This window comes from Octopus bimaculoides, chromosome 8 (genome assembly GCF_046866305.1).
Source record: "Octopus bimaculoides isolate indiv1 chromosome 8, ASM4686630v1, whole genome shotgun sequence".
NCBI classification, from domain to species: Eukaryota; Metazoa; Mollusca; class Cephalopoda; order Octopoda; family Octopodidae; genus Octopus; species Octopus bimaculoides.
The window spans coordinates 99,106,650-99,134,468 of record NC_142935.1 but is presented as its reverse complement, the minus strand read 5'-3'; the positions used below and the strand labels follow the sequence as shown (position 1 = coordinate 99,134,468).

The 27,819-nt window shown below is 35.8% G+C and overlaps 1 protein-coding gene across 1 annotated transcript in view; it reads left to right on the top strand.

Annotated features, from left to right (window-relative positions):
- LOC106868263 (uncharacterized) overlaps positions 1-27,819 on the top strand; it is a 47,120-nt gene that overhangs the window by 4,731 nt on the left and 14,570 nt on the right. Inside the window, exon 2 of the mRNA XM_014913446.3 lies at positions 15,071-15,109. Coding sequence (XP_014768932.1) covers positions 15,071-15,109 — 39 coding nt within the window. The remainder of the gene's footprint in view (positions 1-15,070; positions 15,110-27,819) is intronic.

Below are 27,819 nucleotides of genomic sequence, written 5' to 3'. Positions count from 1 at the left end.
AGTTAAATACTCAGTAATTAGGAGTCAATGTTCTATGATATTCATTCACTTTCTACAGTCGATGGTAGCGTAAATGATTTGGACAATTTATGAGGAAGGGCGGACATTGTCCAGACGTTGGTCTCTCTGTGTAAGCCTCTACATCAGTCGCTATGGCTTTTTAAATGTACAAACATCAAACTACGACAAAAGTTTTAGTCAACCGATGTCGATTTCAGTTTTCCAGAAGTTATTGGAGATAATTAATTGTACCTATGATTCCTTTGGTCTGTTCTTTTAGAAGTAGCAGCCACATCTCTTACAAATCACGCCCTTCGTCTTAAGAACACATTGATAATACAGGGTGTCCCCGCAAAATTGACATCATTTGAAATATGAATATCTGAGTAACTACATGTCTGAGGCAATCGAAATTAAATAGGATTTCATGTTGAACAATAAAAGATTTATCTATCGAAATTCGAACAGGAGATCCAGAGGGATGTAGATTTTATAACCGATTTCACAAAGCTTCACAAATATTCAATCTGCGCACCACCTGTGACATGACACACGTTAAGGCGGTGGTCCAGCTCCTGCCAGACACGCTGTAGAATGTCTTGCGTAACATTCTCCAGCGCTTCACTGATTCTCTGCTTGAGTTCCTCTAGACTTGTAGGAAGAGGTGGGATATAGACCGCTCCTTTCACATAGCACCATAGAAAAAAAAACCCCACAAGGTGTCTAGTCAGGTGGACGTGGTGGCCATTTCAGCAGCACAATGTTATTATCACTGGTATGTCCAATCTAAACATCATTTGAGCGAGAATTGACTATGTTATCAGACTCCGAAATGATGTCAATTTTGGGGGAACACCCTGTATAATCCTAGATGCAGCATGTTTGGGTAAAAAAAAAGAACATCTTTCATTATTTGTTTGCCCTGTTCTCTAAGGACTGGCCATGGACTAAAGAACGTTTAATCATTGATTTTCCCTCGAATTCGATTTTATTTGGTCATGAAAAAAAAAAAAACTGTGCAAAGCCTAAGAATGTATTTCAGACGAAACCAAAATAAAGAAGTTAAATATTTCTAAAACCAATATATTCCCTTAATCCTATGACGGAGATTTATATGTGCGGGTTCTCTCCTCTGACAGTCTTCCTATTGAACAGTTCCCCCCATACAACCAAGATGTTCTGCTCATAAACAGAGTAAAATAACAGCAAAAGGGAAGTGTAGACTTTTTAAATAACCAAGAAGAATCTCTGGAGGCCCGACTCCTTTTCTTCAGCCCTTGCTGTTGTCACTGCTGTCCTGTCTACAGAGTTATTAGGTGGGTGTGCAGAGAGGACTTACAACATGTCTTTTACGTGGCTCCTTGCTGCTGTTAGCAGCGTGATTATATTTGCTTATATTTCTTTGTTTTATGGGTACAAGACCTGGAATATTGTGCGGAGGGGCTAGTCAGTTATATCTACTCCAGTTATCAACTGGTACTTATTTTATCGACCCCGAAAGGCTGAAAGGCGAAGTTGACCTCGGCGGAACTTGAACTCAGAATGTAAAGCCGGGAAAAATGTCGCTAAGCGTTTTGTCCGGTGTGCTAACGATTTTGTCAGATCACTGTCGTCTGCTTGCTGACATTGGAAGCAGAACATGGCTAGCATCCATTTTCAAGATTTACAGAAAATTAGAAAGAATTCTTTTCAGTTTTTAACATATTGCGGGATTAAGTAGAAAGTAAAAAAAAATATCGAAGATTTATGATAGATTTAATAACAAACAAAACCACGCCATTAAAACTGAAGGAATAGACAAAGGAATTAGATCAGAGGCCTCCATAGTCACGTGTTATATGGTTTATCAGTTAAAACTTGGTTTATGTAAAGTCAGAGGTGAAACGATATTTTGTCAAAACTAGGAGAAAAACCATATTTACGTTGTCTTCCATTTATATTTATGCACACACACACACGCGCGCGTGTGTGCGCGAGCGTGTGTGAGGCAATTATGCGAGATAAATAAATTAAAGCTTGGGTTTGAATTGGCCCTCGTAAAGAAATCGGGGTCTAAGTCTGAATCCTTTGAACACTACTAAGTGTCTTCTATACGGAGATTCTCTGGATCTCACCTGTCGACTGTACACACATATAAATGTATGTATATGTGTGTGTGTGTGTGTGTGTGTGTGTGTGTGTGTGAGGCGAAATGGCCCAGTGGTGAGAGCAGTGGACTCGAAGTCATGAGATCGCAGTCTCGATTCCTAGATCGGGCGTTGTGAGTTCTCAAGGCTCCAGCAGGGGTTGCTGGCGAACCCTGCTGTACTCTTTTACCACAGCTTTCTCTCACTCTTTCTTTCTGTTTCTGTTGTACCTGTATTTTAAAGGGGTCAGCCTTGTCACACTGTGTCACGCTGAATCTCCCCGAAAACTACGTTAAGGGTACACGTGTCTGTGGGGTGCTCAGCTACTTGCAAGTTAATTTCACGAGCAGGCTGTTCCGTTGATCGGATCAACTGGAACGCTCGTCGTCGCAACCGACGGAGTGCCACGTTATTTATATATATATATATGGAGCACTCGATACCATACTAGAGAGATTAATATTATATTTCATTCTGGTGCAGTCAGTCTCCCGCTGTTCTGAAGATCTTATTCACCTACAGGTGAGACTCAACTCAGAGTAGCAAGTGACAAACTCAATCCAAATCTATACTCTTAGGTAAACGAGTGTGACTTGTTGGCCTGTACCATGCTTTCGATAATTACTGAAGGGGCGTGTGCAGTCGAAAACAGAGTTAGACACTGTCTCGGCCTTCCTAGCACGGAGGATGTGACAGCTGAAGGAAGAGAGGGCGGTACCAGCACTCACTTGATACTAACTTACAGTTGAGTAAACCGGAGTAAAGGAAAATGAAGTGCCTTGCTCAAAATTACAACGATCCGCCTACTCCAGGAATTGAACCCAAAACCACAATCACTGGGCAACGCGCCTCCCCTCGGGATATATGTGTGAATGTATATATGCCTATAAATATGCATATGTTATATATATATATATATATATATATATATATATATATATATATATATATATATATACATACATTTATAAACATAATTAAGGGATCAGCAAACATTTGCTTCACCACATACCGAAGTTCAGAAATAGCAGCTAAAAAAGCTGAGACTCCAACAAATGCTATCTGTTGGAGTCTCAGCTTTTTTAGCTGCTATTTCTGAACTTCGGTATGTGGTGAAGCAAATGTTTGCTGATCCCTTAATTATGTTTATAAATGTATATGAACTTTTAAATAAGTTCTCCACCGATAAAGGTGCTTACATACCGAAGGGCTTGGTAAAAATTATTAATTGTTGATTTATTAATAGATTAATAAATTGATAAACCTTTACCCTTTTAATTTGTAATATATATATATATATATATATATATATATATATATATATATATATATATATATATATATATATATATATATATATATATATATATATATATATATACATATATATATATATACAATAATCCATGACCATATCGTGGTTCACCAATCGCGGTTTATTATTTAAGCTTCCGTCGATTCCCCCGTGGTGTTGTTTTGCATTTATGATAAAATAAGTATATAAAAATTATAAAAATAATTAAAAAAATATACAGTACAGTACTGTTTCTACTTCGCGGATTTTCACCTATCGCGGAGCCTTTTGGAACGTAACACTCGCGATAGTCGAGGGATTACCTGAGAACTTACGTTAAGGACATGCGTGTTTGTGGAGCACTCAGCCACTTACACACTAATTTCAGGAAGAGGCTGTTCCGTTGATCGGCTTGTACTGTAATAAAAATGTTTGTGTCTGTATATGCGTTTGTATGTGGGTGTGTGTGTGTTCATGTAATACACCGCTAAAGAAAGACACGTCCATGAATATGTGTGTACATCAAAATACATTTGATAAACGTCTTTTGCATAGATAAACGGCCACTGTTCGGAATCTGTGTTGAGTTTTTGTTTGGTCACCAAAACAAACCTTAACTTCAGATGAAATCCTGGGCGCGAACCAAAATGAGGTGAGGAAATTGGCTGAGGTGGTGGAATGTCAGACGAAATACAAACTTGTTCAATACATTTCGTCTGACTCTCTGTCGGTTCTGTTGACTCTCTGTCGGTTCTGTTAACTCTCTGTCGGTTCTGTTGACTCTCTGTCGGTTCTGTTGATTCTCTGTGGTCAACTCTGTAAAGCTAACGTCCGTCCAGTTTAATGGCGTAGATTGGTAGAAGCGGTAGAGCGTCAGACGGATTGTCGTGCGGCATTTATTCCAGTTTTTTGCGCTCTGAGTTCAAATCCTGCTATGGTTTAATTTGTGATGGGGTGCCTCTAACAAAGTTTAACCGTTGCAAACATTCAGATCAGGTCTTCGGGTTGACAATATTTTCCTTCCTTCAAACAGAGTCAAAAGCTCGACAAAAGGTCATGGGCCTCTCCTATCGCGGAGACAACACGACCTGAAACAAGTAATCAAAATGGCGACATCTTGCAACATCCCTACGATCATCTTGCTCTGCCTGCGCTTTATAGAAAGGAATTTAGATATTGCTTCTTCCTGGTTTGACGCAAATTCTCTGTATTTCAGTGTGGAAGTTGTGATGTTTATGCTTTCCCAAGGCTATTAGAGATATATCTAAAATGAAATTGCTTCAATCAAAACCGTTCTGCTTTCTCGACAAGTAAAATGTTCCTTTCTGTTATAGGCACAAGGCCTAAAATGTTTGGGATGTGGAAAGATCGATTACGTCGACCCCAGTATTTAACTGGTACTTATTTCATTGACCTCGAAAGGATGAAAAACAAGGTCGATCTCGCCTAGGAAAATATTAAATTCTATTGTTATCAATCCGGACAAAAGAAAAAGTAAACTTAATCCGGGAAAGATTCGAATTCAGAAGATAAAAAAGGATGTAACTAAATACTTTATAACATTTTGTCCGGCTTTCTGCAGATTCTGTTATCCACAACCCTTACAACGATCACCCCTAGGTGCGAGGTCACAGAGTCCTCATAGGTACGAGGTCACAGATTCTGAGGCGGATTGGGGGGGGGGGGAAGTTAGTCGATAAAACCATCCCAGGTACTTTCCTGATCCTTTATTTTGTCGACATTGGAAGTTAAAGGGTACAGTTCACCTCGGTGGAGTTTGAACGCAAAATGTAATGACCTCGGGACAAATTCCGCATTTTGACCGTCACTAACGAATCTGCCAACCTACCGCCTTTCTGACTATCATAATCACTTCTAATTTAAGCACGAGGCCTGCAATTATCAGGGAAGCGTTAATCGATTAAATCGACCCCAGTACTTCGCTGCTTTTTAAAAATTTTTATCGAAAAGAGCCGGAAAACATAGCGCAAGATATTTTATCCGATGCTCAACTGATTTTGCCAAGCCTCTACACTTACCACCCTTCTAATCATTATAATAATGAGGTCTTATATCATGGACGCCCATTTTTAGTAGAGAATTATGGCCGTTTATGTTACGCCATTCTCACAGTTCCGTGCATTACGCCACCCTCATAATTTCAGCGTGATAATATGGAATCTGTTTCGGAAAGATGATGACGCTGTCATATCTCGCAGACTTTGGACATTTTTACTCAATTTAATTAATTAATTACACCTGATAAGCAGGTTACACATAGGGACTGCTAGCTTTCGTAATTAATGAAGTGTGTTAGTAATTAATTGTCACTTTACTCCTTCTACTACTCCTTCTACTACCCCTTCTACTACTACTACTACTACTACTACTACTACTACTACTACTACTACTACTACTTATAATAATAATAATAATAATAATCATATCAACTTTACAAACAACATCAGCCCTCTTTATGTGTGCAAGTTTGCATGCAAGGGTACATACGCACAATAGTGTGTAATTACAGATTATATGTTTATGAGTGTGTGTGTGTGTGTGTGTGTGTGTTTGTGTATGTGTGTGTTTGTGTGTGTGTGTGCGCGCGCGCGCCTAAATCACATGTCTCCATTTGTCTATAACTTTTTTTGATTACATCATCTTTCAACTCATTGGATATCGCGAGTGTCTACATACATACGTACACATTCACACACACACACACATATATATGTGTGTGTACGGGTATGTGTGTGTATGTATATATGTATGTATATGCTTATATATACACAGTTTATCTATTTTGGTTATAATATCATTTTTAATAATCATAAATTTTCTCTTTATACAACATAACAATATTGTTTATAAACAATCACCCATAGTACCCCATGATAATTTCCTCTGTATTATCATAAGTTTTATTAGCGTCTTGCCCCTTTAACTGGTAATTAACATCTTGATTTGGGATCCCCCTCTACCCAGTTTCCTTTATACTAATCCTAAAAAATTAGTATAAAGTTACTTTATACTAATCCTAAAAAAACTCTTTACAATATTTGTGACCGTACCCACCTATGTGCTGTCAACTCACTCCTGCCTCCCATTCTAAACAGACACAATCCTGTAGTCTTAGATTTATTAGTTGATAAAAATCTTATAAATTAAAAATGAACCGCAATCCTTTACAAGCTAAGACCCCAACAAACTTCATACGATTCTTAGAAGTGTAGTATATTCGTAGTTACATTAGTAGCAACATGGATTCTTTCCATCTGCTTGCTCAATTAGAGTATTTGAGTAAAATTATATTAATGTGTCCAACTGAATAAAAAATCCTATTTATTTATTTATGCTGCATTTAAATTGATGTAATGATTGCATTGTTCAATTAAATGGAGCCGCTTGAAACGGTCGTACTGCATCACTTCTTGATATCCTGCTGCTTATTTTGATATACACACACACACACACACACACACACACACATATATATATATATATATATATATATATATATATATATATATATAGAGAGAGAGAGAGAGAGAGAGAGAGAGAGACAGATACAGGGAGAAACAGAGACAGAGACAGAGAGATAGACCCCTAATATCTAATGTTTATTTTATTGATCCCAGAAAGAGTAAAAAATGAAGCCGAATGGGTCAAGATATGAACATCTTGTACCTATCAAATAGGTACCAGTTGATCATTGGGGTCGATGTATTCCACTTTTAAACCCCCCTCCCATCCAAATTGCTGGCCTTCTGCCAAAATTTGAACCAATATTCTCAGTAAACTAGGTAACTGAATGGATTGCGTTGTACCGTTGGCAGAATGTTCCTCCTGATACGAGCTGTAATGTCACCTTAGCCAAGACACCTAACTCATAAAACTTTTATAGGGGCCAGAAAGATCAGTCTAAGAAATAAATGAATTGAGAAAGGAGACATCATGAGCAAGTGTGTTCTACTCTAAGCTTCGGACAGAATAAAACCTTGAGAGTGGATATGCAGACGGAAACTGAGAGAAACCCGTTCCATAAATAAATATGTGTGTATAAATAAATATGTATGTATAAATAAATGTGTGTATAAATAAATATGTGTGTGTGTTTGTTCTCCCTACCACTTGACAACCGGAGTTGGTTTGTATTCCAGCGGTTCAGCAAAGAGACTGATAGAATAAATACCAAGCTTTAAAACAAAAACAAAATAAACACTGGGGTCGATTTGCTTGACTAAACCCTTCAGAACGGTGCTCCAGCATAGCACATATAGTTGTGATGCGTGCACCTTGTGTACCCTTATCAGACGGGTAGCCATGATGGGTATACTGGGCTTCGTATATTTATACCCCAGTATCACTTTGATAGCATGCTCTGCTCTCTCATTCAATAACAATCATGATAATTTCTTACATTAATAGAAGGCTAGAAAAATTTGAGTTACGATAGATTGCATCCACCTCCCTCCTTAATTTGTGCGTCTCGAATTCGGGAGGCAGCGGTGGTAGTGAGAGGTAAATTCGATCAGGGCTGGATTTGAAGGACATAAACAGGGGAAGGTAAAAGTATTTAGTTCATTCAAATCTACTTCCAATTGGAATTTAAAATAATTAATAAAATTGCAGTCATCTGACCCTTTTCGATTTCGATCTCTGATTTCACTTAGTTTTTGCCTTCTTATTGCGAAATAATTCAATATCTGTTAATGCTTTCCAAAGTTTATTGGCTCAGAACTCACCAGAGGCAAATACATGTCATGGATCTCTGTAAAAACTAAACGGAATTTAAAAGATACTTTCTGTAAAATAAAATTCTTTAGAAACACGATTTCAATTTTTTTTTTCTGTAGCCATGCAGCGGAACCGATATGTTTGTATTACACCTTAATAATTCCACAATTCCTCTGTTCGTTAAAAGGAGATGATACTCTCTGAATCGCAATCCCCAAAGACCATCACGGCTTTAGTTATGATCGAAGACTTAATTTATTTTTGATATCCTTCAATTGATTGATTTCCTAATTAGGTACAAGAATCAAATTTAGTGAAGAATAGATGCCTTTCTCAAGAGTGTTGGAGGGGCGTGAAGTGAAATTTTGACACAAGTCCAGCAATTTCATGAGAGGGGGTAAGTCGATTACATCGACCCCACTTCTTAACAGGTACTTATTTTATCGATCCCAAAATGATGAAAGGCAAAGTCGACCTCAGCGGAATTTGCACTCTGAACGTAAAGACGGATGAAATGTCGCGAAGCATTTTGCTCGGCGCTTTTCTGAAGTAAAATATTAACTGCTAGAAGTCGAAACTTTAGTAGCACATTTATGATTATTATTATTATTATTATTATTATTATTATTATTATTATTATTATTATTATTATTATTAGCAGGAGTGGCTGTGTGGTAAGTAGCTTGCTTACCAACCACATGGTTCCGGGTTCAGTCCCACTACGTGACACCTTGGGCAAGTGTCTTCTACTATAGCCTCGGGCCGACCAAAGCCTTGTGAGTGGATTTGGTAGACGGAAACTGAAAGAAGTCCGTCGTATATGTATATATATATATATATATATATATATATATATATATATATATATATATATATATATATATATATATATGTTTGTGTGTCTGTGTTTGTCCCCCCCACCATCGCTTGACAACCGATGCTGGTGTGTTTACGTCCCCATAACTTAGCGGTTCGGCAAAAAGAGACCGATAGAATAAGTACTAGGCTTACAAAGAATAAGTCCTGGGGTCGATTTGCTCGACTAAAGGCGGTGCTCCAGCATGGCTGCAGTCAAATGACTGAAACAAGTAAAAGAGTAGTAGTAGTAGTAGTAGTAGTAGTAGTAGTAGTAGTAGTAGTCCTTGAAGGGTTAAAGAAGAGATTTTGTTTATTTTCTCTACCGAATATTATCAATAAGATGCTGCAAATGAGAGATGTCAATTGTAACAGACGTTCTGCCAATAGACATTCAAATCCACGTCAAATGGCGACGTAGATGTCGCTGTGCAGAGGTGTCTACATACGAAACGCCGTATATGTCTGCGTTCATGAACTTCAGTTTCCCATTGAATTTCACTCCATTTCCTCGGCATCATTTCCACAACTGATTCCTGTGTTGATTCTCCTCGGAACATCTATTTTCGTTTTTATTATTGTTTTATGCCAAGTTTTTCAATGTCTTTTTATACAATTTAATATTCAAGATCTTAACCGTTTACGTAATAAGTCATTACTATCACACATACATGCATACACACAAATACACTCATACACACACACTTTATAAATATGTATGTGTATATATATATATATCGTATGATTTAATAGGCAGAGAAGAAGTGACAAACATGATTGATAGCAGAAGTAAAGAATTCTCAATTTGATCACAAATCATCCTAAAACATAAAACCAATTACAAAAAAAAAAAAAATATATATATAAAGAGAATTGTTTTAATCTTTTAACTGTCTGAATATATTATTATTATCATTATTATTATTATTATTATTATTGGTATTATTTTGTCGCTTGCCTTCAGGTAAGACTGCAGCTAGAAATTAAAACGAGTAGGTTTTAATTTAAACGTATTTTATATTAAAAACATGCTTGAAAACACAGAACTACTTTTAATCAGTTCAACTGTGGCAGTTTTGATTAAATGTGTTTCGACACAAACTGTCTTTCGTGTTTTATCGTAAAAGGATTAACAGCAAATTGACTTCAGGTTTTGTTAGTTTTTGTGTATCTCTTTGTAATTAATTCCTAGACTTGTTAAAATTGTTTTATTTATCTGTTTGTTTTATTCATTTCGTCAATCGAAGAAAGAGTCAAAGAGCCAACGTATTGAGGCAGTTTCGTTTTTTGAAAAGTTGAAGAATTTTGTTGCTTCAATACAAGATAAAAATTCAAATGACAAATGAAATTGTTTATAAGGTATCAACGAAGATCAGGGACGACGAATTGGCAGGGTCGCGAGAGTGTAGGATAGAATGTTGTTGTTTTTTATATTTCTTCTAGTTCTCTGTGTTCTCGGTTCAAATCCTACCAAAGGCAATTTAGACTTTCATCACTTCGAGGGTCGATAAAGTACTTCACAAATACTGGAGACGATCTCTTCCCACACACGCCACACCCTCTCGGTTTTTTCATGGAATCAGCTATATAAAGGGGCGAAGAAAGACGCCCTCACCTCGTGGGCCTTACCAAGTCTTTCAGTCCTGTGTACACGAGAAAGAAAGAAAGAAAGAAAGGACCAAGATTGGAATAACTGTCTGCTCATCAAGCGAAATCCACTTTCTTATAATCATTCGAACAACAACACCTCCTTCTATAGCTTTCAACTCCCTTAAAAAAAAGTCATGAGTTTTACTTTCTTTTCTGAGTAAACGATAATATTAAGTCCGATGTTCGAAAAAAAAAAAAAAATTCCATCTTAGTGGAATTTGAACTCGGAATATACTAGTACAAAGCTAAATATTATAGCCCTGATTTTCTATCATTTCTATAACTACACTTCCTTAATCACCATAGTAATGTAATAACATCAAGAATATTTTAGGGGGACGCCATTGTCAATGTATTTTAAACACGAACGAAATTCCCTAAAAATTCCTCTTTATTCACCAACAGTGGAAACCAAAACCAAAAATAGTGAACCATACCAAACGGATGAAAATTAAAAGAAACATTAGAAAACAACGTTTAGCATTAGATCCATTCTGGTGAATGTTCTTGGAAAAAAGAAAAAAACCCACCATCAATAGCAGAAGAGAGAGTAGAAGAAAAAACAAACATGAAACGAAATGAAAAATCAGATGCCCGAGGGTGGGGCTGAGTGAAATTGAATGAGAAAATGAGTTGAAGAATCATCTCAGAAGATTGAGGAAGGAAAGAAATATAATCGACTCTCTCCCCGTACGGAGATGCTGGCCTCGCATCTAAATTAGAAACAATATTTTAATGGGTTGTTTTTTTTGAAAGCTTCTAAAATATCTATTAACGGATATCATTCTGTTCCATATAATTTCATAACATTACTGTATATTAATAGGGTCAGTGAGACACGAACAGACAGACTGACCCTATAACGCAGTGTTAACATGTAAAACAAAACAAAAGATAAACGAAGCCGCCATCTTTTCTCTTTCCCCAAATTTCGTGGAGTGAAGGAAGAGGAGACGACGTAGTTGGGGAAATTGAAAGGCGAAAAGAATACTGAACTGGTTGTATATCCTGACAGTTGACTGATGGTGACTGCTTTTATTGATCACATGTTAACCTTCACAGTTGATCAGTGAACCGTTTCTAATTTATTGAAGAACAATTTAGAGAGATTTCTTCCGTTATTTTTTTCTTAATTTCGTTTCTTTTTTTTCCCATTCAACCCCCGTCCCCGCCCCCCCCAACCCCTCGGCTCACTCACATTTTCGTTTGCCTCCTTTTATTTTATGTTTTTTCTCTTCTTTTCTTTCCTTGGATAAATAGTAAATGAAGAGTTCACTCAAAATTAGATTACTCACACACACACACATACGTGGATGTGTACACAAACACACACGCACACACACACATAAACACACATATGTATATACATATATAATATATATATATATATATATATATATATATATACATACATTTATATATAGATATATTTATACACACACACACACACACACACACACACATATGTATATACATATATGTCTATATATATATATATGTGTATATATATATATATATATGTGTATGTGTGCATGTGTGTTTGTGTGTACATACACACAAACACACATACACACAAACACACATGCACACATACACACACAGTTATGTTAACCTTACTTTTGTCACCATGAAAATCTTGTCTGAGGTTTTCCTCGTTTAGTCATCTCATTCTCATCCGCCTCCTCCTCGTCTTCGTCGTCGTCATCGTCGTCCTCCTCTACCTCCTCTTCCTCCTCCTCCTCCTCCTCCTCCTCCTCATCATCATCATCATAATCATCCTCATTCTCACCATTCTCACCATTGTGTTCTAACAAAAATAAACGGTATTTGGAAAGAATTCCATTGAAGCACATTTATTATTGGGTCTTAAGAATTACTTTCTTATAAACTATAGTTTAAAGAGGCCATAATAGTTTTCGAATATTCTGGAAACGATAAAAGAAAGTTTGGAATTGTTGGTTATAGCATCAGTTACTAAGTTATCTTCTTGGTTTGTTAATTTCAATGAAAATTATTTCATAACAATTTATCTTTATTCTGAACTTAAGGAAATTAATGAAAAACGCCCCAATTGCATCTACTAAAAAACAAAACAAAATTGTCATGAAGACAGTTTCTCTTAACAAGGAACTATGCCAGATAGTTTTTTGGATGGAAACGACAGATTGAGGTGTTTTATTTATTTTTTTCCGTGGATGTTGTTGGTGTTTAGTCCTGAGTCCTCTCTTTGAGCGGACGTATGATAAAATGGGGTTAAGCTTTAATTGTCCCATCTTTTCCGATGTATATCAAAAACAACATCGTCCCACATAAATTCTTCCTCTCTTTGGATTCGAAGAAGATTTGGAGGCATTTTCTAGCAAATCGTGCAACTGAGTAGAGACTTCCTCATCAGACGTTTGCCAATTTTTTTTTATTAATGTAATTTGTCAGAAGCAGTATTTGTCTTTAACCTTCCGGCATGGACAGTGTCAATTGTTAGAATACCGAAGTTCTAACTTTCACTCAGTCGGTTGAATGTTTACAAAAGCTCGTTAATCATCCATTCCCATGCGACTTGCTATTTCCTTCTACATATCAGCACCTGCGAAGTAGATATTACTGGCAGCCATTACAAGCAGCGGTTTTGCGGTTTATAGAGGAGAGACATACATTTAACCTGATAGGAAAGATAGGAAAGATGTTTATATCTGAATGTACTGAGCCAATGTATGTTAAAATTTTGTTTTTTTATACAATGGCACATCACATTTCTGGCCAAAGAGTACTAACAGTGCGTTCTTTGATGCTCTGAGGCTCTAATACAATGCCAGTCCGTTTATGAATGTGGCTCGAAGTCAAGTCGTGTGCGAGAGAAGAAAATGAGAACGGCCATCGGTGGGATTAATGTAGATAGTCATAAACTGGATAGATCGATTGAATATTGATCACTGATCCTTTCAGTCGATGTTTTTCGGGTTAGATGTCTGTCTGTTCATGATAGTCACTGTTACTCATTGCTCCGTACACAGTTCGAACGCAAACGTTTCTAAATAACAAGTACAGTTTATCTTTCCTATCAGGTTAAATGTACGTCTCTCCGCCATAAACCGCAACACCGCAGCTTGTAATGGCTGCCAGCAATATCTACTTCGCAGGTGCTGATATGCAGAAGGAAATAAAGAAATTACAGCCACCCCCCCTCTCTCTCTCTCTCAACGATTTGTATTTCTGTCTGCTGCTACATACTTTTTCTGCAAGCGTACAAAGTGTAAACATAAAAAACAATCAAGGAAATTATTCTAAATCATCAGACACACACCATGGACACGTGGCTGTCTTTGATGTTTATCAGAAATAAAACATTTTATCGGAGATATTTCGGAAAAGATGTTCCGAAAAACTATTTTGCTTTTCGCTCTGTTACATTCGACATTCTAGTTGCAAGGAAAGTGAATACTCTTGAAGGCTAAATATTTTAGATCAGAAGTTTTCGATGTTGTTTTCGATTATTTAAGGAAGCGTGTGTATTTTTCATGGGGGTGAGATGTCGTTACACTTACTGTGAATTGCCGCCACCTTGGAATTCCGAATCTCATTATATTCTCTTGCGATCAACTGTTAACCATTATGAATAATGATTTAAAATAAGGAGCCTTGAGAATATGGCACAAGGTCGAAGGTTGCAGAGTATTTAAACTTGCTCTTTCAGGTTTAAATTACGCCATAGTTTACCTCGCAGTTTATTTTTCCTGAATGGATAAAAAGAAAATGGTTTCAAGTTTTGGAACAAAGAGGGTAATTTCGGGGAAAGAGTTAAGTCGATGACATCGACCCTAGTGCTCAACTGGTACTTATTTTATCGACCCCGAAACGATGAAAGGCAAAGTTGATCGCGAAAGAATTTGAAATTTGAACTCAGAACGTAATGCCGCTAAGTAGTTTGCCCGGGGGTGCTAACGATTCTGCTTAGGCCGCCGCCTATGAAATAATAACCAATAGTAACGCTTGAATCCATTTTATCATCGATAACCCTGCCATTAAAAAAAATCCCCTTGTCTTCAAGTCACAAACTAATGATATGCAAAGAAAGGACGCCAGATGGACAAATAATCGGATGATAATCTTTTAGAAATGAATGCTGCTCCAGGCGAGGTCAGCTTTGCTTGTCATCCCTACAGGGGGAAAATAAAGTATCAGTAAAGTATTTGGGTCAATATAATCGACCAATACCCCTCCTCTCAAAATTTCTTGCCGTTGTTTAATCCTACACATCTCAGTTTCGAATCGAAATCCCGCCGAAATTAACTTTGAACTTTGAACACTTCTCGATTATATTTTTTTCTATGAAAACTTAGCTTTGTATCGCTGTAAAATAAAACAATATGTCTTTGAAATTATTTATTTGATTTTTTTTTTCTCATTTCAGCAAAATGCAACAGACATAATATGCACGCATGTCTCGGAGGTAAGTTGTTATCTTTTTATTTTCCTTTGTTACAGCATCTTTCTTAGCTTTTCTTTCTACACTCGAACGGTAAGAATAGGAGGCACAAAGTGGGGGAAGAGCCTGTATGAAAATAATGAAGTTCGGAGTTGAACAATCAGCCGATGTGTCTGTGATTCATAAACACTTAACTTCAACATGATTCGATCTATCTATCGTTATGTCGGTGCCTCAGGTTATGAGCTACGAATCGTTATATATGTAGGATTTACTGGAAAAATTACAAATGCTTCATTATTGTCCATTATCTTGTACTTTTAAATTAATGTCGTATTGTGAATATAACTGAAAGAGGGACACGTTCACCGAGGCATAGTTGTTTCTATGACTCCATTAAAAAGAATTAACGATTTATAACCACGTTTCAAATTTATTGAAAGAATATACAGATCCCTACATCTAATGATAAAAGCTAACGAACTATATGACATCTCAGCCAAACAATTATGGTATTTCGTTTTTGGTTTTGGTTTGCAAGATTCTTTATGTGAGTTCGTGTGTTGAAGCATATTCTGTTATGTCTAGGGAGAGTCATTCTCTTTTGGTGCCTTATAATTTAATACACCCACCGGTAAAATTTCCACTCATTTCCGGTGAGTGTGTTAAATTATAAGGCACTAAAAGAGAATGACTCTCCCCAGACACAACAGTTATGATATTGTTTTATTCCTATATCATATTTGAGTACCAGGGACTGTCTGTCTGTCTGTCTGTCTGTCTGTCTGTCTGTCTGTCTGTCTGTCTGTCTGTCTCTCTCTCTCTCTCTCTCTCTCTCTCTATATATATATATATATACATATATATATATATATATATATAGTCCTTCCAACTCACTCGTCTCTCCATCCATGACCATTCCTGTAGTGTCTATTTACAGGCCCTATAGTAACCACTATGCCCATTCCTTCTTCCCCAATACTTTCTCCCTTTGGAATTTCTTTTCTGAAGTCGTCAACTCACAACTGGCGAACATTGTCGCTCTCACTAAGATGAAAAGGCCTACGAAGGCCATGGACACAGCCTGTGCGTCCAGAAAAAGCCATTAACAAAAACAAAATTCCTCTGGATCATTGAAATATCACCAAAGATATAGATATATATACATGATGGGCTTCTTTTAGTTTCCGTCTACAAGATCCACTCACAAAGCGTTGATCAGCTCGAAGTTATAGTGGAACACACTTGCCCATGGTGCCGCAGAGTGGAACTAAACCTAGAACCATGTGGTTAGGAAGAAAACTTCTTGCCACTCATCCACGCCTGCGCCTGTATATATATATATATATATATATATATATATATATATATATATATATATATATATATATATATATATATATACATATGTATGTATGTATGTATGTACGTATGTATGTATGTATGTATGTAAATATATATATATATATATATATATATATATATATATATATATATATATAAGAATTTAAGGAATGGAGAAAACGCATGTTATAATTGCATACTTTATTCCTACATATGTTTCAAAGGATTACAACCTGTGTGATCCATAGGGATCTGTGATATTAAAATTGTAACCTTTAAGATGATTCCCATGATGATTCCCATGCTTTCCCTGATGAGAAGGTTACAATTTTAATATCAAAGATCCCTATGGATCACACAGGTTGTAATCCTTTGAAACATATGTAGGAATGAAGTATGCAATTATAACATGCGTTTTCTCCATTCCTTAAATTCTTAAATATACTCAAATACCCAAAATTTCAAGGAGTTCCTGCCTTAAAAACAGGAACTAAATAAACCACAGTTATTTTGTGTTCTTTGCTACATTGGTTTCTATTAACCCATTTATTCTATCCGAAGAATTTTTATTCATTGAGATAGAAGAAATACACATAATTATATATATATATATATATATATATATATATATATATATATATATACGTGTGTGTATCCACATATATTCGTGCGTGAGTGTGCCTGTTCATGTATGTATGTATGTATGTATATATGTACGACATTGGAGATGGTAGCAATAAGGATGTTGAACATAATGACAATAGAGGGAGGGGAGAGGAGTAATAATGAAGATAATGAGAAAGAAGAAGAGGATGAAAGAAGCGAAAGAAAGAGAGCAAGAGACGTCATCGAGTGTGAAGCAGCTGAATGATTTTTACCCGCGTCTCAGCTGCCACCGACTTCGCCATTAGATTGCAAGATAGATGTCATTTGGAGGCCATTTGATAAAGTACAAATAGTCTTTAGAATTAAATTGGTGGAAGGTTGGGGAATTATGGCGGCACTTATTAGAGCAGGTGTCGTTGATGTAGTTGTAGTTGTTGTTGTGGTGGTGGTGGTGGTGGTGGTCTTCTAGTAGTAGTGATGGTTGTGGTTGTAGTATTAGTTGTAGTTGTTATGGTGGTGGTGGTGGTCTTCTAGTAGTAGTATTAGTTGTAGTAGTAGTAATAGTAGCAGCAGCTCAGCTGCTGATTAGCTTCAATTTCCTGATTATTCAGTAACTCTTCATTTACCATTTTTAGTTCTCCAACAGTGGAGGAAAAAAACGTAAAATTAAGATTCTTGCATATCATTTAACGGGTTAATGGACCATCACCGAAGACGTCGCCTTTATGGAGATAATTGAGAAAGACTTGAAAGTCAACGTAAGATCGTAATCATGTAAAGAAAAGTAAATATAACAAATAATCCAGAATCTTTGTCCGATATCGGATCGATCCCAAAATCTAATCAGCTCGTGCCAGTAGTAGTAATAATAATAACAACAACAACAACAACGACGACGACAACAACAACAACAACAATAATAATAGGATTGAAGTTACTCCTCCAGAATATAAAGAAGCAATAAAGAAGAGTGCGACTGTTATCAAATGAACGATACTTCGACATCTTGCGTGTCTTCCACAGGTTCAAAAATAAACTTGTCAAATCTACTTCATTTTGGTAATATTTACAGGATTGAGGTTACTCCTCCAGAAAGTAAAGAAGCAATAAAGCAATAAACCTTTCTGTTGTTGTAGCAAAAGGCCTGAAATTTGGCAGGAGTGGCTAAGTTGATGATGTCGACCCCAATACGTAACTGGTACTTATTTTATCGACTCTGAAAGGGTGAAAGGCAAAGTCAACCTCGGCAGAATTTGAACCCAGAACATACGGAAAGACAAAATGCCTAAGCATTTTTCTGGGCGTGCTTATGATTCTGTTAGCTTGCGACCTTCAATGTACACAGTGAGTTTCTTTGTCCTAGGCGTCGGGAAGACACTCGGCAAGAAATGGAAGCAAAATTGAAAGAAGAGGATAATAATAATAATAATAATAATAATAATAATAATAATAATAATAATAATAATAATAATAATAATAATAATAATAAGAAGAAGAAGAAGAAGAAGAAGAAGAAGAAGAAGAATTCCATTGAATAGAAATATCGCTTTGGTATTCTCACACAACATTTGTTACCCTTCGATATTTTTATATATATTTTCTGTATTGTATCTCATTATTTTTGATGTGAGAAAGGACATTTTTAGTGTTTCTCAAACCAACATTTTCAAACCAAAAATTATAAATAAATAAATAGATAAATAAAACTTCACAACCGATATTCCCTGACTTAATATAAAAACTATTCGCTCGCCATCAAAAATATTGATAAAGACAGGAACAAAAATAACAGACAAGCAGAACCGAAAATATACGCTCTTCCAACTTTTCTTAGAATAGTAGTTTTCTTAAAAATTAATCTCGAGTTAAAAACTTCTAAAAGGTTTGATAGGAAGAAATCGAACCCATATTTTATTCCATTAGGCTTTCTTTGCAATTTACTATTAAAAAATTCAATTTGAATTTCCTTGAAGTTCAAAGCGTTATTTATGATAAACATATTTATCGCGGAGGGAAGAAAATGTTTAAATATCAAATCTATCGACGAAAATGTCAGCAAGACTTACAGCGCGCGCGCGCGCGCGCGTGTGTCTGTGTGTGTGTTTGTGTGTGTGTCTGTATGTATGTATATATGTACCTATCTGTGTATGTGTGTGTCGGTATTTATACATATATCTGTGTGTGTGTGTGCACATATGCGTGTGAGTTATAAGCGTGTATATGTTTGTATACTGTGTGTCAGTATATATGCATGTATATATGTGTGTGTGTGTGTGCGTGTGTACGTGTATGTGTGTGTATGTATATCCAGATGGGTGCATACAAATATTGTACATGTTTATACTTATGATAAGACTATATGAATATATGTGTTGGTATATATATATATAGATAATGATAATAATAATAATAATAATAATAATAATAATAATAATAATAATAATAATAATAATAATAAGGGTGAAAAATTGAATATTAATTTGATTAATATCAATTTAAAACCAGTGGCCTAGCAAATTGAAAAATCTGAAGATGCAGAAAAATTATATTACATACATATCCCTCTATATGTATGTATGTATATGTATAGGCGCAGGAGTGGCTGTGTGGTAAGTAGCTTGCTTACCAACCATATGGTTCTGGCTTCAGTCCCACTGCGTGGTACCTTCGGCAAGTGTCTTCTACTATAGCTTCGGGCCGAACAAAGCCCTGTGAGTGGATTTGGTAGACGGAAACAGAAAGAAGCTTGTCGTATATATGTATATATATATATATATTAGTATAGTATATAACACATTAATTTGTATAAGTCTGTTTCTGCGTGTGCGCATGTGTCTGTTCGTGTGAGTGTGTGTGCGTTTGTGTACTTGATATATATATGCGTGTAGAGAGAGAGAGAGAGAGAGAGAGAGAGAGAGAGAGAGAGAGAGAGAGAGAGAGAGAGAGAGAGAGAGAGATAGAGAGAGAGAAATGAATAAAAATATAAATATAAATATACACATACATGTTCATACACACACACACACATGCATATACATACATACACATGTATATGATTCCGACATATACGTGTTTCAAGCGCAAGCCATTCCGTTCATTTTTGGCGAAATACAACAGCGAGCAGGAAGTAATCAATGGCGAGGTTGTTATATAAAACTGCAACATTAATCTGATAAATAAGCAACAGACTGGAATAGTATGCAAAAAAAAAAAATGACATCAAACTTGAGTAAATATCCATTTAGTACTGAGATAGCAGCTATGTGTATGTGTGGGTGTGTGGCCGGGTGAATGAATAGGCACGTATATATATATTATGCATGCGTGTATGTATATGCATGTACATGAGTATGTGTATATATGTCTGTATAAGTGTGTGTGTGTGTGTGTGTGTGTGTGTTGATAGTGTTTATATATGTACAACATTTAATGGTGTAAAGGAAGCATGGGCGTACTAGACGCATCCCATTTTCAGCAGCGCTTATTAATACGTAAAAAGTTTTTAGTGCATTAAAATTTGTAATATAAACTTACCTTCGCATAAATGATTCGGAGTGAATTTTGAGACATTTTTTTTTTGTGGGGGGGGGGGGGAGTGCATCTATTTTTAATTGTCTATATATGCGTAGGTTTGTATTTAGGGAGTTTGGTTCGGAAGTTGCGGGGTTTTAAGGTTCAGGTATATACCTGTAATTATTGTGGCACTGGAATATTTAGCACACTACCTAAATAACAATCTTAAGAAAATAGGCTTCTCTAAGCCAGAAAGCAGAAAGTTGATTCGAAGACTACAGATCCAATCCACCATTGGAACTGTAAAAATCTGTAAAACTTTCCAGAAGTTTATCATTCAAATATATATGAGCATGTCTAGGTATGTAAGTATACGCATGGGAATACATACATAAAGCAAAACATACAAATCTGCGTATACACATATACATGCATACATACATACATACATACATGCATACAAACAAAAATACCCTATTGTTGATGTTGAAATTCCAATGAAGGAACTTGGGATCTAGGTTAAAAACCGGTTCTTTCTCTGTTGGCAAGAAATCATGAAATGAAACTGAATAATGACATACATACAAAATACATACATGCATGCATACATACATACATACATATATAAATGGAAGGAATATTGTGTGTACGCGTTGTTTTGTGTTGGAATTCAATTTACTGACATTAAAGAATTAAGCATAAAGAGTTGATCGATAGATGATCGATGCCAGAAAGCACTCCAGGAAGTTTGGGGAAGTTGAGAGTTGAATGGAATGAAATGATAATAAGTGGCAGACGATGAGTGATTGTCGTCAATTTGTGAGAGAGGAGAGAGAGAGAGAGAGAGAGAGAGAGAGAGAGAGAGAGAGAGAGAGAGAGAGAGATAGAGATAGAGAGAGGGGGCGGAGGGGGAAAAATAACATAGAGTGGTGGAGGAGAGCTAGTTCAAAATCATTATCACATTATTATTTCATCTTTTCTCATTATCAGAAAACACAGATGTGTACCCTTCCTATGACGTCATCAAATCAAAAAGAATAGACGTCACTACTTTGAGCTCACAAAAATAAATTTCTCGATATTAAAATACTGACGATGTTCGTGGCCACCAGAGGGGGGGGGGGAAGAAATGGTGAAAGAAAGAGAAACTTCGAAATGCAACTGAACGGTACCGTCGTATAAGTTTGAACCAGAGAACAGTGGTTTGCTGTTCGAGACTATTAAATTGATATCTATGTGAAAATAATGGAACACAGCTGGACACAAGAATGTCTTTTTTGATATCAAGTGTCAAAGAAAATGGCGAGCTGGCAGAATTGTTAAAGTACCGAGCAAAATACTTTGTGGCATTTCGTTCGTCTTTACGTTTTGAAGTTCAAATTCTACCGAGGTCGACTTCGCCTTTCATCGTTCCGGACTCAATCAAATAAGCATCAATTGAGCACCGGAGCCGATCTAATCCCTTGCCCCGAAATTGCTGGCCTTGTGTCAAAATATGAAACCAATTTTCTTTTCTACTCTAGGCACAAGGCCCGAAATTTTGGGGAAGGCCCAGTCGATTAGATCGACCTCAGTACGCAACTGGTACTTAATTTATCGATCCCGAAAAGATGAAAGGCAAAGTCAACCTCGGCGGAATTTGAACTCAGAACGCAAAAACAGACGAAATACCGCTAAGCATTTCGCCCGGCGTGCTAACGTTTCTTATTTCTTTATTGCTCACAAGGGGCTAAACATAGAGGGGACAAATAAGGACAGACAAAGGGATTAAGTCGATTACATCGACCCCAGTGTGTACTGGTACTTAATTTATCGACCCCGAAAGGATGAAAGGCAAAGTCGACCTCGGCGGAATTTGAACTCAGAACGTAACGGTAGACGAAATACCGCTAAGCATTTCGCCCGGTTTGCAAACGCTTCTGCCAGCTCACTGCTTTAACGTGAAACCAAGATTAATAGAATTTAGAGGAAACGGTTCTCTCTCTCTCTCTCTCTCTCTCTCTCTCTCTCTCTCTCTCTCTCTCTCTCTCTCTCTCTTACCTGGTCTAGCACAAACTTATACAGGAAAGACTGGGCTGTTGCTACGTTGAATAACATGATTGTATACACCAGCGCCACTAGATCCTTCCACTGGATCCAACTACACGATTTATCGACAGGAACAACGGACTATGTTATCAGAGATACAACATCCCAGGAAATTAAGTAGACTTCTTTTAAACATGATACGAATATAGACGTTTTCTATTCTTTTATTATTTAAGGAGATACTTTACAGCTGTTTCGATCGTAAGACCTTAACGAATGTAGCCATATCCTGCAAGAACTTATGATGGGAATGACCGCAATGTGACCTCTTAGATCATATACATACACACATAGATTCATGCATACGTATACAGCTGTGTGTGCACGTATGTGCCTGATTGTGTTAGTATTTATATCTTGATGTAGAGACGTATTCATACAGGAGTAGTGAATACGTCAATTCCTTAATGTAGATTAGTGAGTTGACAAATTATTTTGTTTTCTGTCATTTATTTTGCTGTCTCTCTGTTTGCTAATGACGTGCGGAAGAGAAACCCATCTTGTAACAGTATCAAACTATACTGTCACTTATCTGACAATACAGCAGCATTTTCGAACAAACATGAAACAGTATATCATTCCTTAATTGACGTATGTTTTTGTCTCCTCTCAACAAACATACATACATACATACAAACATACATACATACATACATAATACATACATACATACATACATACAAACATGCATACATACATACATACATACATACATACATACATACATACATACATACATACATATATGCATTCACAGATATATTCACATACATATATATGTATATATCTGTATATGTAAATATATATGCATGTATGTATGCATGTACGTATAGGTATATGTGTGTCTGTGTGTATAAGTGTACGCGTACAGAGCATCACAACACAAACTACATTTTTGCATGTTTCTTCTGATTTATTTCTCAAACCAAATGCATTGACCTGGCTCCATTCTTTCACATTACCTCTGCCTTTCTTCCACATTCTTAACACGGTCCCAATCTTTAATATTAAAGTATGATTAGATTCGTTATACTCTGCTAAAGGTAAACGAATAAAAAATGGGTTTTTTGTTTGTCTTATTAGTATTGTTTGTATTATTTTTTTTTAACCAAAACATTGGGGGGAAAATAGAAATGATTAATAAGAAAGAAAGGGGAAAAAATAATATTTGATTGGGTGTAAATCATTTATTTCCCTTCTGCTAGAGTTGAAGCAATACATGCACCTCTACATACACACATTCACATATATCTACATATCTAACTATGTATTTATATATATACATATTACATATCTAACTTTGTACTTATATATGTGTATATATATATATACAACACACATATATATATACATGTATGTATATATGACGTTGCTTATACTTGAGGATTACTTTTCTTTTTGTTGCACACTGTGTTATTGTTCTTCATTTCTGTACTGTAAGTAAATCAATGGAAGGAGAAAAGAAAAAGAAAAATAAAGAAAGGGAAAACAGCAGACGACAGAATATCGGGCTAATGAGATAAACAAACAAACAAACAAACAGATAAAATGAAGAAAACGGAGGGGAAAAAATTGAAGCAAGACTTGTCGTGGTGAGACGATTAACAGAAGAGAATGTTCGATAGAATTGAGAGTTTTTCGTAACGTTATTTTTTTTTTATTTGATCTTTATGCTATAATATATTATTTAAATTATTTGTTTATATTTCGATTATGTAGACTGTTTTTGTTTCTGTATAGCATCAGATATTTTCTTATGCTATCAACTAAACATCTATCTACATTATCTAAGTAATACATATACATAACTGCATACGTGTATATATAGATATATGAAGGTGTGCGTCCCAGTGGTTAGTCTGTTGTACTCACGATCGGGAGATCATGCGGTCGATTCCAAGACCGGGTGGTGCGTTGTTTTCTTGAGCAACACACTTAGTTTCACGTTGCTTCAGTCTCTTTTCGATGAGCGGGGTCGCGTCATTCGAAGGCTAAAACGATGCAAAGTGCATTGTGACCAGCAATGTGTAACGACATTTGATAGTCTAGTCGGTCACGTGATCACGTGATATCTATCTATCTATCTATCTATCTATCTATCTATCTATCTATCTATCTATCTATCTATCTATCTATCTATCTATCTATATGTATGTATATATATATATATAAATTAACAGAATGATATAAAAATCCAAGGCTGTGAACGATTTCAGAACATTTATAAATATAAGGTCTTACAGCTGTTTCCGGGATATTTTATTTATCCCTTCATCGGAGACGGTGTGAAAAAATGGTTAAGCAATAGTTATTCTAGATAAGATATGAAATAGAGAGTGAAGTGGAGGAATGAAAATAGACGTGAGATATTCAGGGGTACTGTATCTGTAGTTCCATTATTTAGGCAGAATGGTATATATATATGTATATATATATATGATTCCTGTACCTTATCAGTAAGTTCCAATAGTACTTAAATCGGTCATTCCAAGCATAGAATTTGTAAACGGTGTTATTGAATGTGCGTCTCTATATGTCAGTCAGAGCTAATTGTAAATAGTTATCGTGAAATAATAAACGCCAACATTTCGGACATTTTGAGTTGTATGGTTTTCGTTATTGTTTAGCCTTGGGTCAGACCTCACTGAGCGGAATTAAAAGCGTTCTGTCGACGACCATCCCGATCTACTCTCAGATATTCTTGGACAAACCGACTGTCCCTGACTATGTTTCTCTAAACAGTAATTCTCTACTCGAATATACAACGGTAAATAAACTCCAGTTTCTCTCAGCCTGCTAGGGGAACTTTCTACACGATCGCTCCATTTACTAGAAATAGCTGTCACATCCCTACAATCTAAACCCTATTACCCTAAATTTAAAAGTACACCTTAGATAATGTCATCATAGATATATAAAAACAACCCGGTGGTTACAGTTGGAACGCCTTTCACCCTAGATCTGATCGATCAGGTTTGACTTGAGAATAAGTAACAACGACCACGAAATCTTCCGGTATTCTCTGTTCACTGGTTTATATTTTACTGTTTTATCGTCGCCAGTTGAAACTTGCCTGAAGTTCAATGAGGTTATCAAAGCAATTTCTTTGCCATTCCTTAGGAATTTAGAAATGCGTAAATTACATGTACTGAACGACATAATCATGTCTTTATAGAGAATATATTCTATGTTTGGAGATGTTATAGTCTGTCTGTGAATGTTAATTGGGTCATGTGTCTTGCAAGACATTCAATGACCTTTTAAGTCATCCGGAAGCAAGGAGATGTGTGTGTGTATGTGCGTTTGTGTTTTAGTGTGTGTGTGTGTGTGTGTGTGTGTGTGTGTGTGTGTGTGTGTGTGTGTGTGTGTGTGTGTGTGTGTGGATGAGTGTGCATATATGTGTGTTTTCTTGTTTCTTTTAAATTTAGAGTTCATTTTGACTGGTCATCTTCTTGATAGCAAGGTTGTGAAGGAAAGCATCTTGTTTTCTTCATCGTTCATTAAATCTTAAGAATTCCTAACAGATTCTTATTGTCCCAGATATCTTGACCATTTGTAGCATATGAATTAACAAGTTGTATTCCTTGCTCAAGAATCTCTAAGTTTAACCCTATCCTAATCCAGGAGGGTTGGTCGTATCTTATTGCTCCAATAATTATATCTGAAACTGAAAGTTTATCTTGGGTACTTGATTTGTTCACTTATTATCGATGGTCCATAGATGCTGCCTTTACGCCGTGTTCTTCTCATCATATTGCTGTCCAGTCTATAATCGCATGGGAATTATAACCTGTCTACATCTCCATTAAAGCTAAATTTTCCAATATCACTGAGCAGCTTATGAATTCGTATGTCTGTCTCACTGACCTCTAGCATTGACCAGTTCAGAATGCAAAATGTGAGCGCGAGGATAAGCATTGCAAAGATGATGCGATCGATATTGCTTGTTGTAAGCTGAAAATTCAGACGACCATATTTTAAAAAACTTTTTTGTGGTATTTATTCCTTGAATTCTCCTTCCTGATGGATCCATCGTAGCTGACATTTTAATCATCTCCAAGATTTTGGTTCCAGTCTTATGTTGTATTTGTGCTTGTATTGTGTGTTGTGTGTATAATGCGAGTTGTGCTCTTGTTGGGTATCCGCCCTGTCGAGTACCGGTTGTGGTGGTTGTTAATTTTATTGGATATTTACTATATAGAGTGTGTCTTGTGTTTGTGGATTGTTGAAGTCGTATTATTGAATTGATAATGTCTTTATGTAGGATGTAGCTAGTCCTAGCAGAGCTATTTTTGTGGGGACAGTGTGTAATATTGAGGGTCCAGGTATAATTTTTACGTTTTTGTTCATATGTTTTTTTATCATGCTTAATGCCCCAGTTATAACTGATATTGTTTTCACGTTTATGCCCCACATCTTGAATACTGCAATTTCGTGGTCTTTGTACTTTGTACATAGTAGCCAGTGGAGGTTTTGGGCTACTTTGTCGTGTCTACGCTTGTACTCTTTCTGCGCAAGACTTTCCCAAGCACTAACAATGTGAGTCACGCTTTCGACCCTCTTCCCTATTATTATTATTATTACTATTATTATTATTATTATTATTATTATTATTATTATTATTATTATTATTATTATTATTATTACTATTATTATTATTATTACTGGCAAATTTCTCTGGTGATTTTAGTATATTAAAAAATGTAAATAAAAAGATAATTGCTTACATTTAATTCGATAAAATAATAAAGATAAAATTTTTATTGATGGGGTGCAAAATATTTGGTCAGAGATTTTTTTCCTCTGCTCCGATAATTTTGCTTTGATAATGATATTATCAATCAAACAGCTTCAAATATTAAAGTTCACAATATATTACTTAGCAAAAATGCTGTCAATTTAAGTAAAAAAAAAAATTACCATTTAATAATTTCTTTTTTTTTTTCAGAAATGAATGTGTGTGAGAGAGTTTATCTATCTATCTATCTATCTATCTATCTATCTATCTATCTATCTATCTATCTATCTATCTATCTATCTATCTATCTATCTATCTATATATATATATATATATATATATATATATATATATATATATATATATATATATATATATATATATATAATATATATATACATAGATATATATACATACATATATATACATATATATACATACATGT